The sequence below is a fragment of the Pseudophryne corroboree genome, chromosome 2, assembly GCF_028390025.1.
Source record: "Pseudophryne corroboree isolate aPseCor3 chromosome 2, aPseCor3.hap2, whole genome shotgun sequence".
In the NCBI taxonomy this organism is placed as follows: domain Eukaryota; kingdom Metazoa; phylum Chordata; class Amphibia; order Anura; family Myobatrachidae; genus Pseudophryne; species Pseudophryne corroboree.
In genome coordinates, this window is record NC_086445.1 from 255291836 (window position 1) to 255309424 (window position 17589).

At 48.0% G+C, this 17589-nt stretch overlaps 1 protein-coding gene across 3 annotated transcripts in view; it reads right to left on the reverse strand.

Moving 5' to 3' along the window:
* The window catches only part of TROAP (trophinin associated protein), a 241192-nt gene that overhangs the window by 58008 nt on the left and 165595 nt on the right, over positions 1–17589 (reverse strand). For 2 of the 3 annotated variants that reach the window (XM_063952682.1, XM_063952681.1), the window contains exon 11: positions 15235–15353. In XM_063952682.1, coding sequence (XP_063808752.1) covers positions 15235–15353 — 119 coding nt within the window. The remainder of the gene's footprint in view (positions 1–15234; positions 15354–17589) is intronic. The other variant, XM_063952683.1, reaches the window with a different exon arrangement.

Here is a 17589-nt window from a genome sequence, read left to right on the forward strand (position 1 = left end):
TACCAAGCTCTTCTTGGCCAATCCGGAACAATGAGTATAGTTCTTACTCCTCTCCTTCTTATTATTCTCATTACCCTGGGTAAGAGAGGCAGAGAAGGGAACACATACACCGACTGGTACACCCACGGTGTTACCAGAGCGTCCACAGCTATCGCCTGAGGGTCCCTTGACCTGGCGCAATATCTTTGTAGCTTTTTGTTGAGGCGGGACGCCGACATGTCCACCTGTGGCCTTTCCCAACGGTGTACAATCATTTGGAAGACTTCTGGATGAAGTCCCCACTCTCCCGGGTGGAGGTCGTGACTGCTGAGAAAGTCTGCTTCCCAGTTGTCCACTCCGGGAATGAACACTGCTGACAGTGCTAACACATGATTTTCCTCCCATCGGAGAATCCTTGTGGCTTCTGTCGGTTTACATGAACGACCGCCGTGATGTTGTCTGACTGGATCAGCACCGGCCGGTGTTGAAGCAGGGGTCTAGCCTGACTTAGGGCATTGTAAATGGCCCTTAGTTCCAGAATATTTATGTGTAGGGAAGTCTCCTGACTTTTCCATAGTCCTTGGAAGTTTCTTCCCTGTGTGACTGCCCCCCAGCCTCGAAGGCTGGCATCCGTGGTCACCAGGACCCAGTCCTGTATGCCGAATCTGCGGCACCCTAGAAGATGAGCACTCTGCAGCCACCACAACAGCGACACCCTGGCCCTTGGAGACAGGGTTATCCGCCGATGCATTTGAAGATGCGACCCGGACCACTTGTCCAACAGATCCCACTGGAAGATCCTTGCATGGGACCTGGCGAATGGAATTTCTTCGTAAGAAGCTACCATCTTTCCCAGGGCTCGCGTGCATTGATGCACCGACACCTGTATTTGTATTAGGAGGTCTCTGTCTAGAGACGACAACTCCTTGGACTTCTCCTCCGGGAGAAACCCTTTTTATCCTGTTCCGTGTCCAGAACCATACCCAGAAACAGTAGACGCGTCGTAGGAACCAGCTGCGACTTTGGAATATTCAGAATCCAGCCGTGCTGTTGTAGCACTTCCCGAGATAGTGCTACTCCGACGAACAACTGCTCCCTGGACCTCGCCTTTATAAGGAGATCGTCCAAGTACGGGATAATTATTTCGGCCATTACCTTGGTAAATACCCTCGGTGCCGGGGACAGACCAACGGCAACGTCTGGAATTGGTAATGACAATCCTGTACCACAATTTTGAGGTACTCCTGGTGAAGAGGGTAAATAGGGACATGCAGGTAAGCATCCTTGATGTCCAGTGATACCATGAAATTCTCCAGGCTTGCTATAATCGCCCTGAGCGATTCCATTTTGAACTTGAACCTTCGTATATAAGTGTTCAAGGATTTCAATTTTAGAATGGGTCTCACCGAACCGTCTGGTTTCGGTACCACAACATTCTGGAATAGTAACCCCGGCCTTGTTGAAGGAGGGGTACCTTGATTTCACCTGCTGGAAGTACAGCTTGTGAATTGCCGCCAGTACTACCTCCCTTTCTCCAAGGGCAGCAGGCAAGGCTGATGTGAGGTAACGGCGAGGGGGAGTCGCCTCGAACTCCAGCCTGTATCCCTGTGATACTACTTGCAGAAGCTAGGGATCCACCTGTGGGCAAGCCCACTGGTCCCTGAAGTTCCCGAGACGCGCCCCCACCGCACCTGTCTCCACCTGTGGAGCCCCCGCGTCATGCGGTGGACTCAGAGGAAGCGGGGGGAAGATTTTTGATCCTGGGAACTGGCTGTCTGGTGCAGCTTTTTCCTTCTACCCTTGTCTCTGTGCAGAAAGGAAGCGCCTTTGACCCGCTTGCTTTTCTGAAGCCGAAAGGACTGTACCTGAAAATACGGTGCTTTCTTAGGCTGTGAGGAAACCGGAGGTAAAAAAATTTCTTCCCAGCTGTTGCTGTGGATACGAGGTCCCAGAGACCATCCCCAAACAATTCCTCACCCTTATAAGGCATAATCTCCATGTGCCTTTTAAAGGCAGCATCACCTGTCCACTGCCGGGTCTCTAATACCCTCCTGGCAGAATGGACATTGCATTAATTCTGGATGCCAGCCGGCAAATATCCCTCTGTGCATCCTTCATATATAAGACGACGTCTTTAGTATGCTCTATGTTAGCAAAATATTATCCCTGTCTAGGGTATTAATATTATCTGACAGGGTATCAGACCACGCTGCAGCAGCACTATTTATGCTGAGGCAAATGCAGGTCTCAGTATAGTACCTGAGTGTGTATATACAGACTTCAGGATAGCCTCCTGCTTTTTATCAGCAGGCTCCTTCAAAGTGGCCGTATCCCCAGACGGCAGTGCCACCTTTTTTGACAAACGTGTGAGCGCCTTATCCACTCTAGGGAATATCTCCCAACGTGACCTATCCTCTGGCGGGAAAGGGTACGCCAGCAGCAACTTTTTTAGAAATTACCATTTTCTTTTTTTTTAATCAATGGTTTTTATTTATTTTTTAATCACAAACATACAAAGCCAGATATGACAGCACATGTGAAGTCCAACATGAGTAGGAGTTGACTGAATTAGATGTCAAGCAGAAATATAACGATGCATTAACAGTGCAACAGTGTATACAATGTCCTAATCATGTACTGCGGAATCCGGCAATGGACAAATATAAAACTAATATCCAACAGATAGTGGAAGAAGTAAAGTAGAACAAGAAGAGAGACAACACATTGAGACACATAGGGGATAACAAAGACACGGGTCAAGTTCCACTAATGGGAACGTTCCCAACACATCTGATTGACTATCGATCTACAGTAGAAATAATATATCCTATATATAGCAATAATACTCAGGCAGCCTCAGATTGTGGAGAGTGTAACTGCGACAATTCTATAGGGTTAGTAGTAACCATAGGCAGCCCTGTCCGCTCCCGAAATGTTTTCCACTTCAACCAAGAGTTCAGTACCGAGGGTGGTGAGGTAGTCTAGTCACCTCCAGACGTTTCAAATAGAAAATGTTTATGTGTGCTGATAACAATGGCATGGAGAGTGGGTACATTTGGTGTTTTCCAAAGCTGTCCAATTGCAGCCTTAGTAGATATGAGGATATGGCCAGCAATATATCTATCACAGCGCAATAGGTCAGGTGAAGTATAATGGAATAGGGCGAACATAGGAGTCATAGGAACCTCAACCCCCAACACCTCCCGAAGAAGAGAGAACACTTCGGTCCACAGCGACCTCAGAACAGGGCATTCCCAGAAAACGTGTAGAATGTTACCCACGTGACCACAATTCCTCCAGCACAACCGGGAGACCGAGGGCCAAATGGTATGGAGTCGCTGTGGAGTAAAGTACGCCCTTTGGCACAATTTAAAGTACATCTCAGAATGCTGAAGGCATCTCGAGATCCCAAAGCACCTCGAGGAGATGGAATCCCACTCTTCCTCCCGCAGGTCTATGGAGAGATCCCTCTCCCACTTCAGCTGCGAGGGAATCTTACCCCTTTTAGAGAGGAGAATTATATATTGGTACCATTTAGATATCCCACCGCCATGATCCGGGGAGGACAGTCTGAGACGAAGGGAGGCCGGAAGGGGGACGGGAGCCACCCCATCCCTCCCACATGACTGCAGCCAATGTCGGATCTGCAAGTATTTGAAGAAGTCGTGCCTCGGGATACCCGAGTTACTTAATAACCTAGAGAAGGGCACCAACCCTCCCTCTGAGAATAGGTCCCCTAAGTGCACAACCCCAGCCTCGATCCAAGTGTCCAATCCCAGGTTGGGTATGAGACTGGCAATAGTCCTAGTTTGTAAATCAGCCGAGGGCAACACGATTTTCGGATCAGACGCAGCTACCGTATGCCAGAGCTTCAGGGTACATCTAACCGACTCCCCCGGGCCCAGCCGCTTAGGGACACAGTGGGCGGGCAGTAGAAACATATCTCTCAAGTCGATCGAACCTAAGAAGGACCGTTCTATAAGGACCCATGGCTTGGGGCTGTGCACGTCGAACCAATCTCGAGCCTGACTGAGAAGGCAGGCGGAGTGGTACGCCTCCAAATTAGGGTATGCCACCCCCCCGACCGCTTTAGGCAACATCAGGACCTGTCTAGCTATGCGGGGCCTAGACCCCTTCCATATATAGAGAGATGATCATGTTAGCTTTCACCAGGAGAGGTCTGGGGAAGCTACGAGGTATAGCCCGGAACAAATACAGAAGTTTAGGGAGTAGTATCATCTTGGTCGCGGAGATTCGTCCTAGCCAAGATATTTCATGAAGGGACCATTCTTTTATTAATTTTTCAAAGGCGCTAAAGAGGGGTACATAGTTACAGTCATACAGGTCTCTGTCTAGGGAGAGGTGAATTCCTAAGTACTTAATGGATCTGACCTGCCAGGCATATCGGTATAGGTCTAAATCGGGTCACAGTACGCGGCTGTATGTGAAGCGGTAGGGCTTCGGTTTTGGTTGTGTTCAACTTGTAGTATGAAATTCTGGAATATCGGTCCAGGATGGCATGGAGCGCAGTTAATGAGGCATCTGGGCGAGTTAAGCAGAGCAAGATGTCATCAGCAAATAAACTGATCTTGTGGGTCAAACCACCTATTTCTGGGCCTGTAATTGTTGGTTCAGTCCTAATTGTCTCAGCCAGCGGCTCAATAGCTAGAGCGAATATAAGGGGTGACAGGGGGCAGCCCTGTCTGGTTCCATTAGTGATATTAAAAACCCCTGACAAACAACCGTTAACAAACACCCTTGCAGAGGGGGCAGAGTACAGAGCAAAAACTGAATCCAAGAACTTCCCAACGAACCCAAATTTATCTAGAACAGCTCTCAGATATCCCCAGTGGAGTCTATCAAACGCCTTTTCGGCATCTAAAGAAAGTATAAGGAGGGGTGTTTTATGCGCATCACAGTGTTCAAGTATGTTAAACACCCTCCGGGTGTTGTCCGGGGCCTGCCTGCCCGGGACAAAGCCCACCTGGTCAGCAGCTATGAGGGAAGGAAGCAGAGGGGAAAGACGATTAGCGATTAACTTTGCAAAGAGCTTAACGTCTGTGTTCAACAAGGCTATAGGACGGTAATTTTGTACTGCTGTGGGGGGCTTGCCAGGTTTTGGAATGGCAACTATCTGCGCCTCAAGCATTTCTTTGGGAAACTTTCCCACACCCGATGCCTCATTGAAAACAGACAGCAGTAGGGGGGCCAATTCATTCTTATATGATTTATAGAAATTGGAAGGGAAGCCATCAGGGCCAGGGGCCTTGTCTTTCGGGAGACCAGAGATAGCTGCATCTAGTTCTTCTAATGTCCAAAGGGAGCTAAGGGACAGGCCGGCCGCGGAGTCCAACGTCGGGAGGGAAATCTCTTTCAGGAACGACTGAATATCAACCTCTCTGGGTTGGGGGGTGGTCGGGTCAGACCTTAAATCATAGAGGTGGGAGTAGTACTCTGCAAAGGTGTTTGCTATATCATAGGGGTCAGATACCCTAGATCCCGTAGCGGAACAGACATAGTGTATCCTGGCCCTAGCTCGTGTGCTCTGCAGCTTCCGAGCCAAAAGACGTCCCGCTTTATTGCATAGTACATAGAACCTCTGGTTTAGTCTAGCAATATTGTGCTGCACATCCCTAAGTGAGAAAACGTTTACTCTTTCCCAGGCGGCTAATAAAAGCTTGTGGGTAGATTTATTGAGCGGGTTCGCTTTATGCAACGATTCCAGTCTGGCAGCCTCCTTATCAGCAAACAGGCGTTCCGCCTGTTGAGTGCGTTTAAGTCTGGCAGCAGTCTGGATGGCTGAGCCTCGAATCACCGCTTTAAAAGAGCACCAGTTATTGAAGATCAAGGTATCTTCCGATTTGTTAGTATCAAGATATAATTGTATAGATTGTCGAATAGTGCTAAGGGCATCAGGGTGATTGAGCAAAAACCTCCCCAGTCTCCAGGGCCCTGGGGGGATCCCACCTGCCTCCAACTCCCATATTACAATTACCGGGGAATGATCAGACCAGGTCATAGGCAATATTTTAATTTCTCGGATGGCCGTCAGGGTCTCCTTGTTCGTCAGGGCAAGGTCTATCCTGGAGTATGTGCAGTGTACATGCGAGTAGAAAGAATAATCCCGCTCTGTGGGGTGTTTAGTTCTCCAAGCATCGTATAGATCGAATTCCCCCAGTAACTGGCGGAGGCTAGGCCTCCCGTCCCGAGCATTCCGACCTCCCAACAGAGTGCTTCTTGTAGTACTAGATCTATCTAGCAGAGGGTCAACCACTAGATTAAAATCCCCCAAGATCATAACCGACCCCTTAGTGTGCTTTTGTATCAGGGAACAGAGTTTCCTACAGAAAGTGAGCTGACCAGAATTAGGGGCATAGCATGAGACTAGAGTGACCATAGTGTTTTCTAGTAACCCTATTAATATGAGATATCGACCCTCAGGATCTATCTGGGACTCTAATGTGAAAGTGCAGTTCAGGGAAAAGAGTATCGCTACTCCAGCCTTTTTTGTAGGGCCATTGGCCATATAGCAAGTAGGAAAACGGTTATCATGAAATTTAGGGGGATCCGATTTTTTGAAGTGGGTTTCTTGAACCGCAACAACATTCGCCTTCATTTTATAGAAGGAGGACAGCGCTAGTTTACGTTTCTGTGGGGAATTTAATCCCTTAACATTGAATAAAACTAACCTGAACATAACTGATTAGTACAGGAACAAATCAATCGCTGAATCCAACATCTAGGAACACAATCCTGAGGAAGACAAGACACATAGGGGAAACAAACAGGGGTAGACAAAAGAGATTTATGAAAAAGAGAAAGGAAACGGACCCCATAAAGATATGGGGCCATAGTAAGGCGCCAAAACATCCAGCGCCTCACCCTATGAAATAGAGAGGTTGGTGGCCAACCTCTCCGCAACCTAACAGTCGAGGATTGTATATCTCGGCGTATGTACACCCACACGGCCTACAACTCACATAGTCTAAGGGTTCAGGGCCGCAGAGACACACAATGCTGGTCAAATATATGAGAGCTATTACGATTAGATTACCAAACAGAGAATTAGTAGGAAAAAGACAAAAAATTAACTCTGTACTTCTCATACATAAGTGCCTACTAGAATGCAATAGCTAACAAGCAGAGTAAAACAATCCCTGTGGCAGTAGCCGACTTAAATCTCAAATGTAACAGTCTCTGCAGTTAACCTCCAGGCCCGGAACGGCAATCCAGGTAAAGGCACTTATGGCAAGTGAATGTGATCAGTATACCATTACTTCTCAACCGTCGACCAGTCCTGCTGGAGTCGATGGTCAGGAGAACTGGGCCCGGGGTCTCCCCCCAAATTCCATTTACGTAGAAGCTTCAGACCCTCATCAGCTGACGAGATGGCTATGGTAGAACCGTCTCTGGAGATCAACAGACGAGTGGGGAAGCCCCATCTATAAAGGATGCCAGCCTTCCGAAGAACAATAGTAACCGGGTGGAAGGAACGTCTTTTATTGAGAGTGTACTGCGACAAGTCTCCATATAGTTGAAGATTTCCCAAGGCTTCTGCCGTATCAGAGGATGGTCTAGCTGCCTTAAGCAAAGAATCTTTAATATGAAAGAAGTGAACCCGCATCAGAACATCTCTAGACGATCCCTCTGGGGCACCTCGGGCCTTAGGGATTCGATGAATTCGATCCAATAAAAGATCGGAGGAGCTGGCGGTAGGCAACAGTTTTTTGAAGATCTCCATAGTATAATCGTGGAGACTGCTATTAGAGATCGAGTCGGGGACCCCTCTGAGTTTCAGATAGTTCCTGCGCGAGCGATCTTCCAAATCCGCCACTTTATCGCACAAGAAATTCACTTCACCCTCCAGGGTATCATGGGAGTCTATCAGCGAATTATGTTAGCCGACTACCTCGCTCATCTTAGTTTCCAACTGGTCTGTCCTCTCACCCAGGTCATCAATGGAGCTCTGGCAGGATTTCAACATGGCTCTGAACTCAGATGTCACGTCGTCCTTAAACTGATGTAGCAAAAGCTTCATACTGCCGACTGTTAAGGCTTCACCGTCCTCGAGGCGCGTTGCAGAGGATGCGTCACTGGAAGGGGGCTCAGAGGACAAAAGAGAGGACCGCTTGGTCTGAGGAGAGGGGCCCACCACAGGGGTTCCAGCTTCTGGGGGTTTGTTACGGAAAGGAGAGGGTTTAAAAAAGGCGACTTGATTGACCTGTTTGGAGGCTTTATGCTTCTTTGGAGGCATGGCTTCTGTTTTCACAGAGAATTGACGAATGCGGTATAGGGGGGGTACAGCTTTCTTCAATCCAGCAGTATAACGACCCGGTGTAGGTATGTATTCGCTAAAATGGTTGCGGGGAGGTATTAGGAGGACATTATGAGCGAAAAAATCACATCTCAGCGCCGCACGGGCAGGGCAATTGCACTAGATCAAGCAGCAATTTTCGCCCCTATCCGGGAGTTATCAGCCGTAAAGATCAGCTCCTTAGTCTCAGGTGTGCAGATATGTATTGTAATGCGGAGCTATCCCTAGGAGCACGGCTACGAATGGCCCAGTCAGCAGATTCACAGCAATGGGCTACAGAGAGCCGTGGTTTCAGGGCTTCAGGGCCCCCACGCTGCCTCCGGGTTGGCACAGGGAGACTCAGGCAAGCAATCTGGGTTAGTAAATATAGTGCAGCTACAGACACCAGCCCCAGGGTAAGGCTGCTAATGTGGTAGTATTGTGTCCCCCCCGGCGTCTCACTTAGGGCCACCTGTTGCGGCCGTCCGCCGATGGTGAATGCGGGCTGCGGTGGAGGGGATCAGGCCAGGGAAGCCGCTCACCTAGTCAGACGTCGCCGTGCTTCACGTCCTGCGCGCTGCTCCGTGGGTCCCGAGACCTAAGATGGCCGCCACCCCGGGAGCTCCAGGCGTTCAGTGTTCGCGCTCCGTCCGTTGTCCCTTTCCCCCGCAGCGCAGCAGATCTCTGCAGCCCGGAGAGGGGGTCCAGTACCAGGGGATCCAAGCAGGGGCTCCTGGGTATGCTTCGGGAATCGGTGCGCCACACGGCCCGCAGCGTGATGTTTAAAATTGAGGCCCCGGCTTCAGAGTGGTGGCTAGGCCGCAATCCGCGGGAGCCAGTATACCGGCTCCCCGATTCCGCAGCTCTAGACCACCGCAATGGGGGGTTCCCACCGTCACAGGGGCTGACTTTAGAGAGCACTTAAGGGGCAGGGAAGCGAATACAGGGGTTTAATTTCCACAAGTACAGAGGAGCTCCCTGTCCGTGCTTCCTCACAGTTCAGCCTCCAGGCCACGCCCCAAAACTACCATTTTCTTATCGGGGGAACCCACGCTCTTTACACACTTCATTCACTCATCTGATGGGGGAACAAAACACTGGCTGCTTTTTCTCCCCAAACATAAAACCCCTTTTATGTGGTACTTGGGTTCATGTCAGAAATGTGTAACACATTTTTCATTGCCGAGATCATGCAACGGATGTTCCTAGTGGATTGTGTATATGTCTCAACCTCGTCGACACTGGAGTCAGACTCCGTGCCGACATCTGTGTCTGCCATCTGAGGTAACGGGCGTTTTTTTGAGCCCCTGATGGCCTTTGTGACGCCTGGGCAGGCGTGGGCTGAGAAGCCGACTGTCCCACAGCTGTCACGTCATCCAGCCTTTTATGTAAGGAGTTGACATTGTCGGTTAATACCTTCCACCTATCCATCCACTCTGGTGTCGGCCCCACAGGGGGCGACATCCCATTTATCGGCCTCTGCTCCGCCTCCACGTAACCTTCCTCATCCAACATGTCGACACAGCCGTACCGACACACCGCACACACACAGGGAATGCTCTGACTGAGGACAGGACCCCAGGGGAGACAGAGAGAGGAGTATGCCAGCACACACCAGAGCGCTATATAATGCAGGGATTAACACTATAACCGAGTTATTTTTCCCCCAATAGCTGCTTGTATACACATATTGCGCCTAAATTTAGTGCCCCCCCTCTCTTTTTAACCCTTTGAGCCTGAAAACTACAGGGGAGAGCCTGGGGAGCTGTCTTCCAGCTGCACTGTGAAGAAAAAATAGCGCCAGTGTGCTGAGGGAGATAGCCCCACCCCTTTTTCGGCTGACTTTTCTCCCGCTTTTTTCATGGATTCTGGCAGGGGTAATTTATCACATATATAGCCCTGGGACTATATATTGTAATGATTTGCCAGCCAAGGTGTATTATATTGCCCTCAGGGCGCCCCCCCCCCAGCGCTCTGCACCCATCAGTGACCAGAGTGTGAGGTGTGCATGAGGAGCAATGGCGCACAGCTGCAGTGCTGTGCGCTACCTTGTTGAAGACCGAAGTCTTCTGCCGCCGATTTTCCGGAACACTTCTTGCTTCTGGCTCTGTAAGGGGGCCGGCGGCGCGGCTCCGGGACCGAACATCGAGGTCGGGTCCTGTGTTCGATCCCTCTGGAGCTAATGGTGTCCAGTAGCCTAAGAAGCCCAAGCTACCACCAGTTAGGTAGGTTCGCTTCTTCTCCCCTTAGTCCCTCGTAGCAGTGAGTCTGTTGCCAGCAGATCTCACTGTAAAATAAAAAACCTAAAATATACTTTCTTTCTAGGAGCTCAGGAGAGCCCCTAGTGTGCATCCAGCTCAGCCGGGCACAAGATTCTAACGGAGGTCTGGAGGAGGGTCATAGTGGGAGGAGCCAGTGCACACCAGGTAGTCCTAAAGCTTTCTTTAGTTGTGCCCAGTCTCCTGCGGAGCCGCTATTCCCCATGGTCCTTACGGAGTCCCAGCATCCACTTAGGACGTCAAAGAAAACAGGACACGCACACCGTGATAGTAAAACTTTATTACACACATGTCGACACACACATACTTACCTATGTTCACACGCCGACCTCTGTCCACTTGTCCAAGTAGAATCCACGTGTACCTGTGAATAAAATTATACTCACCTGATCCAGTGTCCAGGTTATAATCCACGTACTTGGCAAAAAAAAAAAAAAAAAAACGAACACCCGGACCAAACGGACTGAAAGGGGTCCCATGTTTACACATGGGACCCCTTTCCACGAATGCCAGGACTCCACGTGACTGCTGTCACAGAAGGTCCCTTCAGCCAATCAGGAAGCGCTACTTCGTGGCACTCACCTGATTGGCTGTATGCGCGTCTGCTGTCAGACAGCGCATCGCACAGCTCCCTCCATTAGTTTCAATGGTGGGAACTTTGCGGGTAGCGGTGGGCTGACCGCGGGTGACCTCACCGCTGACGCAAAGTTCCCACCATTGAATATAATGGAGAGGCTTTGCGATGCGCTGTCTGACAGCAGACGCGCATAGCCAAATCAGAAGAGTGCCAGTACGTTTCACTCGCAGATTGGCTGAAGAGACCTTTCTGTGACAAAAGTCACGGGGGGGGGGGGGGGCTCTGCATTCGGGGAAAGGGGTCCAATGTGTAAACATGGGACTCCTTTCAGTCCGGCTGGTTCGGGTGTTCGGTTTTTTTTTTTTGCCAAGTACGAGGATTATTTTAAAAGATCCGGACACTGGATTGAGGTGAGTATAATTTTTTTCACAGGTACCCCGGATTCTTCAGTGACGAGGGGGGCGTGGCAGTCAGCGGGTCAACATAGGTAAGTATGTATGTGTCGGCATGTGTGTAATAAAGTTTTACTATCACGTGTGTGTCTCCTGTTTTTATTTGGGTATTTTTTTCCCAGTAGAACTACAGGTACCAGCGGGCCCGTTTTTCTCCCGCATGCTGGTACTTGTGGTTCTCCAAGTACCAGCTTGCGGGGGAGGCTTGCTGGGACTTGTAGTACTACTGGAAAAAACAATATTCACATTTTTTCTCAAGGCTATCAGCCCCCCATCCGCAGCCCTTGGATGGGAGGGGGGGGGACAGCCTCGGGCTTCACCCCTGGCCCTTGGGTGGCTGGGGGGGGGACCCCTTGATTGAAGGGGTCCCCACTCCCCCAGGGTACCCCGGCCAGGGGTGACTAGTTGGGTATTTAATGCCATGGGCCCCAGGGCGCTGTATAAAAGTGACCCCCGGCTGTGGCATTATCTGTCCAGCTAGTGGAGCCCGATGCTGGTGTAAAAAATACGGGGGACCCCTACTCTTTGTCCCCAGTATTTTTTGCACCAGCACCAGGCGCAGAGCCCGGTGCTGGTTTTAAAAATACGGGGGATCCCCTGTCCGTTTCCCCCCCGGATTTTTAGAACCAGCTCGAAGAGCCCGAGGCTGGTTATGCTTTGAAGGGGGGACCCCACGCAATTTTTTTTTCGGGTTTTTTCCCGTTTTTTTTTTTAAATCGGATCAAAATCCGTCAAATCGGCCGTTTTTCGACAGCGGGACTGTCGAATCCGTTTTTCATTGAATATGGTGAATTTCGGCACCCACTTGCCGGAATTCGACGGTCGAATTGTGTCGAATTAAAAAACGGCCGAAAAATTGCCGCGATTCGCCGCTAATTGCATATACCCCTATGAGTGCATAAAACCATGACTATTAGCACCAAATGCCACAGATGCAATACACATAGTATTCTCTTCCACAGTGTTATTTTTTTATTTTTTTTAAAGGTAACATCGTACTGAAAGAAAACAAATAAAAATAATTCTCACATTTAGGAAACACCTTTATTACAAAGGCGCCTGATTCAGGGATGGACAGTACTGCACAGTCTTTGTACGCAATGACTGTGCTACAATGGGCCTAATTCTGAGTTGATCGCAGCAGCAAATTTGTTAGCAGTTGGGCAAAACCATGTGCACTGCAGGGGGGCCAGATATAACATGTGCAGAGAGAGTTAGATTTGGGTGGGGTGTGTTCAAACTGAAATCTAAATTGCAGTGTAAAAATAAAGAAGCCAGTATTTACCCTGCACAGAAACGAAATAACCCACCCAAACTTGCTGCTGCGATCAACTCAGAATTACCCCCAATATGCGAAAGCAGCAGGAGGTGTCTAATAGACAGATGCCCACTGCATGCTGCTGTGATCTGATGCTACATATGAAGATGCAGCATCGCTCATCTGTGTGAACATCGGGCATCTGAGCAACCCTCAGGCTACTCTGTATGGCCGGTCTTTTCGCGCTACCAGGGCAAGTGAAGCTGCGTGGAAGACTCAGACCCCAGCCTCGGCATGCCTACAAAGCAATTAACACAACCCAGTTTTTTTTTTTTTTAACACTCAGCTCACTGCCCCAAAATGGCTACAGACTGTCACTCACCTGACGTTTGCAGCCACACTATGTCAACTAAGCAGGTCCCGATCTGCACTTGCACAGTATGCAACACGATCAGGTTTGTGTACTTTCAATTAGGCCCAAAATGCCGTTTCACAAGGCAGTTTAACCAATCCATACAGAGCTCTATGGAAAAATTCCACAGATAGATAACAGGGTGGGCCCAACAGCATTAATTAAAAGTACATTTATTTAAAAAAAACAAAACATTTATTATGCTGGTGTCTTCACAATAATTTTGGACTATGGCCCTGATTCAGATGTGGTTGGAGTTGCCATCACGGCTGATGTCTTGGAAGAGCCTGTTGCAAGCAGATGCCACCTGCTGCAGTAGTGATCCGACCTGCGTCCTAGCATCCAGCATCAGATCACAGAGTGACCATCGGGCAGGGTGCGGCACCCATGGGGACAAGCAAGCCACCCATCACAGAGACCAGGAAATCTCTGTCCAACTACGGGTATCCAGGCCTTTCCCCTCCCCCTAAATGGCGGCGACACGTCTGTTATCACAAATTGAGTCTGTCACCACCCCCCAGGCGGCAGCAGATTGTCAATCACTGACAACGCTGTCACAAGATCCATTCACGCACAACGAGTCCTGCACATACACAAAGTACAGATAATCAGTACTTTGCGCATCCCATAGCAGTTGCTACAGGATCTGCATAATCCCCCATGTGGAGATTAGATTCCCATACTTTAAGTATCCAGCATATTTGAAAGTCTGTGAGATTATGAAGTGCAATAGATTTGCAGTTTACTTGATGATGGAAATATTTCATTCAAATTATAACAACCATTATATTCAAGGTTCTTGGCATATTGGCCAGTATATGAGCCTGCCCACCTACTTCACGGTGACCTCATCGGACAGGTCCTTAACATTATAGGGGTTCGCCTCTGGGGCACAGAACACACCAAAACTACCCCAGCCATACCACCCCAGGGCATCACACAGATAAGGGATAGAAGTGAGAAATCAGTGTGATGAAAATTAAATTGATGATGTTGCCCATGCCAAGTGTTAAAAAGGAGGACAGCAGTAAGGTGTCAGAGTGTTAGAAAGTGAGGTTAGCTCATCAGTGTTACAAGTGTAAAAGATGTATGAAAAATGAAACATATATAAAAAAACAAAAAAAACAAAACACAGGGTGACATAGGTGTTAAAAATAAATGTAAGGTGGTGGATGCCCCAAAGTGGCCCAGCCAGAGCAAGCTAACAAGCCCCATGCCCCCAAACTGACTGTTTATATAATTGAAAGGATCTTACATATGGCTTTTGTGCAGTCAACATATGCTAGTTCCCTGTTTAAAAGCGAGGCAGTGGGTGGGGTGCTAATCCAGAATGAGGGTGTTCCAAGCCCTCGGGTGTATACACACACACACAATATAGAATATATTGTGGAGAGGGGGGGCCTGACAGAATATGACAGAAATATTTGTAAGATGATCATGATGTACTCCAAATGTGCCACAAAAGAGACATCATGGCAGTGAAGGAAAATGGCATTGTGCAATATACCGCATGTTTCCCATCACCCAAACAGAATAAAATTAGTTAAATATTTCTCATGTTTTAGAACTTGAAATTGTATTTTATTTATGCAGATAACCTTTATCTATGTGCATCCGCAGTGGATTGATCACGTCTTACTGGCACAGTGGGGGTGATTCATTTGCGGACAATGGCCACAAAGTGTAGTTGGAACAGTGGCACTTCTCTTCCAAAACATGATCAATGTTCCAGTCACACTTATAGGAGGTGCACAGGAAAATTGGCAATGTTGTGGTTTTCCATATTCTACCACAATGTACGCAGCCAAACACCAGATATTTGAAAACGGGTCAATAGTCAGTAGTTTTAAAAAAAAATTTATGGTTAAGTTTAGAATTTATATCTAAAAAGTACAAAAGGATGCTTTGCAGTTAAAAACAACAACAACAACAACAACAACAACAGCCACCCCCCCCATAGGGACTAGAAAAATTCAATACAAACCATGGTAGAGTATTGCAACTTGTGAACTCTCCTAGCTGACCCTCCAGGGGATGGGTCACTTGCCTGACTAGCCTTAGGTACACGATAGGGACTGAATACCAGATCTGAAAGAAGACAAACTGCAGGATAAAACAAACCAGAGGCACATTATAAAATCTTCACACTTATTGAGGGTATTATCTAGGTATACATGGATCAGAACGTATGGTGTAATGGTTAGCATTACTGCTTCACAGCACTGAGGTTATGGGTTCAATACCCACCATGGCCCTAACTATGTGGAGTTTGTATATTCACCCAGTACTTGCGTGGGTTTCCTCCAGGTACTCCAGTTTCTTTCCACAATCCCAAAATCTACTGGTAGGTTAATTGGCTCCTGGCAAAAATGAACCCTAGATCTGGGAGAAGGGGAGTGAGATCTCCCCCAACCTGGCTAAAATAATTAAGGAGTACCCATTATAGAAAGAAGGAGGTTCCCTCTTTCAAATATTGGTTCCCTTAGTACTTATTGGCTGGTGATTACCAGGCTATTTTACCCCATGCTATGTAAAATGTAGGCTGTACATATAAAAAGGGAGGGGGAGCGGTGGTACACTATGTGCCCTTATACCCCCATAGTAACAGTTGCAACCAATTTTTAAAAGCAAGGGAGTTTCCGATGTCAAATTATGTGGCCCACTGGTAGTATTGGAGGTTATTCAGGTTTGTTAGCAAACCAAAAAAAAAAAAGCACACTAATGGTCAAAACCATGTTGCACTGCAGGTGGGGCAGATGTAACATGTGCAGAGAGATTTAGGTTTGGGTGTGTTATATTGTTTCTGTGCAGGGTAAATACTGGCTGCTTTATTTTTACACTGCAATTTAAATTTCAGTTTGGACACACCCCACCCAAGTCTAACTCTCTCTACACTTTACGTCACTCTGTCCCACAACATGTGTTTTCCCATTAGTGTTTGCTTTTTTTGGTTTGCTAACAAACCTGAACAAGGCCCACTGTCTGCTGATCAGACAAGATACCAGACAAGATCACCCAGCACTTTGGAAAAATATTGTTGACCATAGATGTTGGAAGGGTGCATTGTGCCGTACTCCCCCACTCTGGCATGGATACATGGAGTACCCAATCTTGAGTAGTTATTGTCTGGCACCAGACAATAGGGGGGGGGTGGGGGGAAAGGGGGTTTCAATTGTTCGTGCTGGCAGCTGTCTCTCCTGTGCGCCCGATGGAGCAATTCAATTGTTGCTCCTGTCAAGTGTGATAAGCTGCTGGTGACGGCATTTCAGCTCCCCTGTGGGGTGATGAGCTGAAATGTGAGAAAAGGGACTTCTTAGGATGCCCAAATAGCACTTTTCGCGATTGCGCCCAATAGTTATCTGGGTTTAGCTGCTTTATGCAGCTAAACCAGACACTAATGGGCGTGATCAGCACAATAAGCAGCATCAATTAAATATCGATCTCCTGGTGAGGACAACTAAAATCCCCCCAATAACAGAAACAGGACACAAAAAATATTTTAAATCACAGTCTTGGGTGGAGTATCTGAAGTCCATATCGTCGTCATCTTGTTTGAAATATATAAAAAAAAAAAAAGTAACCCAATTTAATGCAGTAGTTGGCCTAGTTTTTAATACAGGCCTTGTTGGCTTTCAGTGTTCTTTTTACTAATACTGGGCCTTAATCCGAATTCATATGCAATCGCAGCTGCGATCCCGTACACTGATCAGGAGAGAAAATATGCTAATGCTGCCTCCAGCAGAAGATGGATTTCCCTCCGGCAGCCTGCAAGTATTACCATCTGTGTACACACACACACACACACACACACACACACACAGCGGTGCCCACAGATCTTCTGATAATAGACCATCCGACTAAACTTATGGTCATGCAGAATAGCCACGGGAACTGAGATGCTGGTGCTACATTTTCTGTGTACGAGATCAGAGGCTGAGAAATACCACGTCACTCTTGCGTCTTAGCCGCCACCCCCAGTTACCTCCCACAAAACTGCTTCTTCTTGTAAATCACATGCAAGTGATTCCTTACTGTGAACGACTACGGTGATTGACTTTAGCACATGCGCAGTGCAATTGCCAAACAAATCACACAACTGTGTAAATATTAGCATTGCGAACTACTCAGAACCAGGCCCTGTAAGCGTTTAAACCAAGACAGTTTAATAAAATAAAATACTATATATTTTTTTTTTTTTTTGTACTCACCGTAAAATGTTTTTCTCCGAGTCGATCTGGGGCAGCTGCGCACTTACTAAAGGGTTAGAGTGTGTGGTGTGGAGTTTTGGCACAGAACCTATTAAAAACGACTCCTCTTCCTCTAACCCTTCCCATCTACA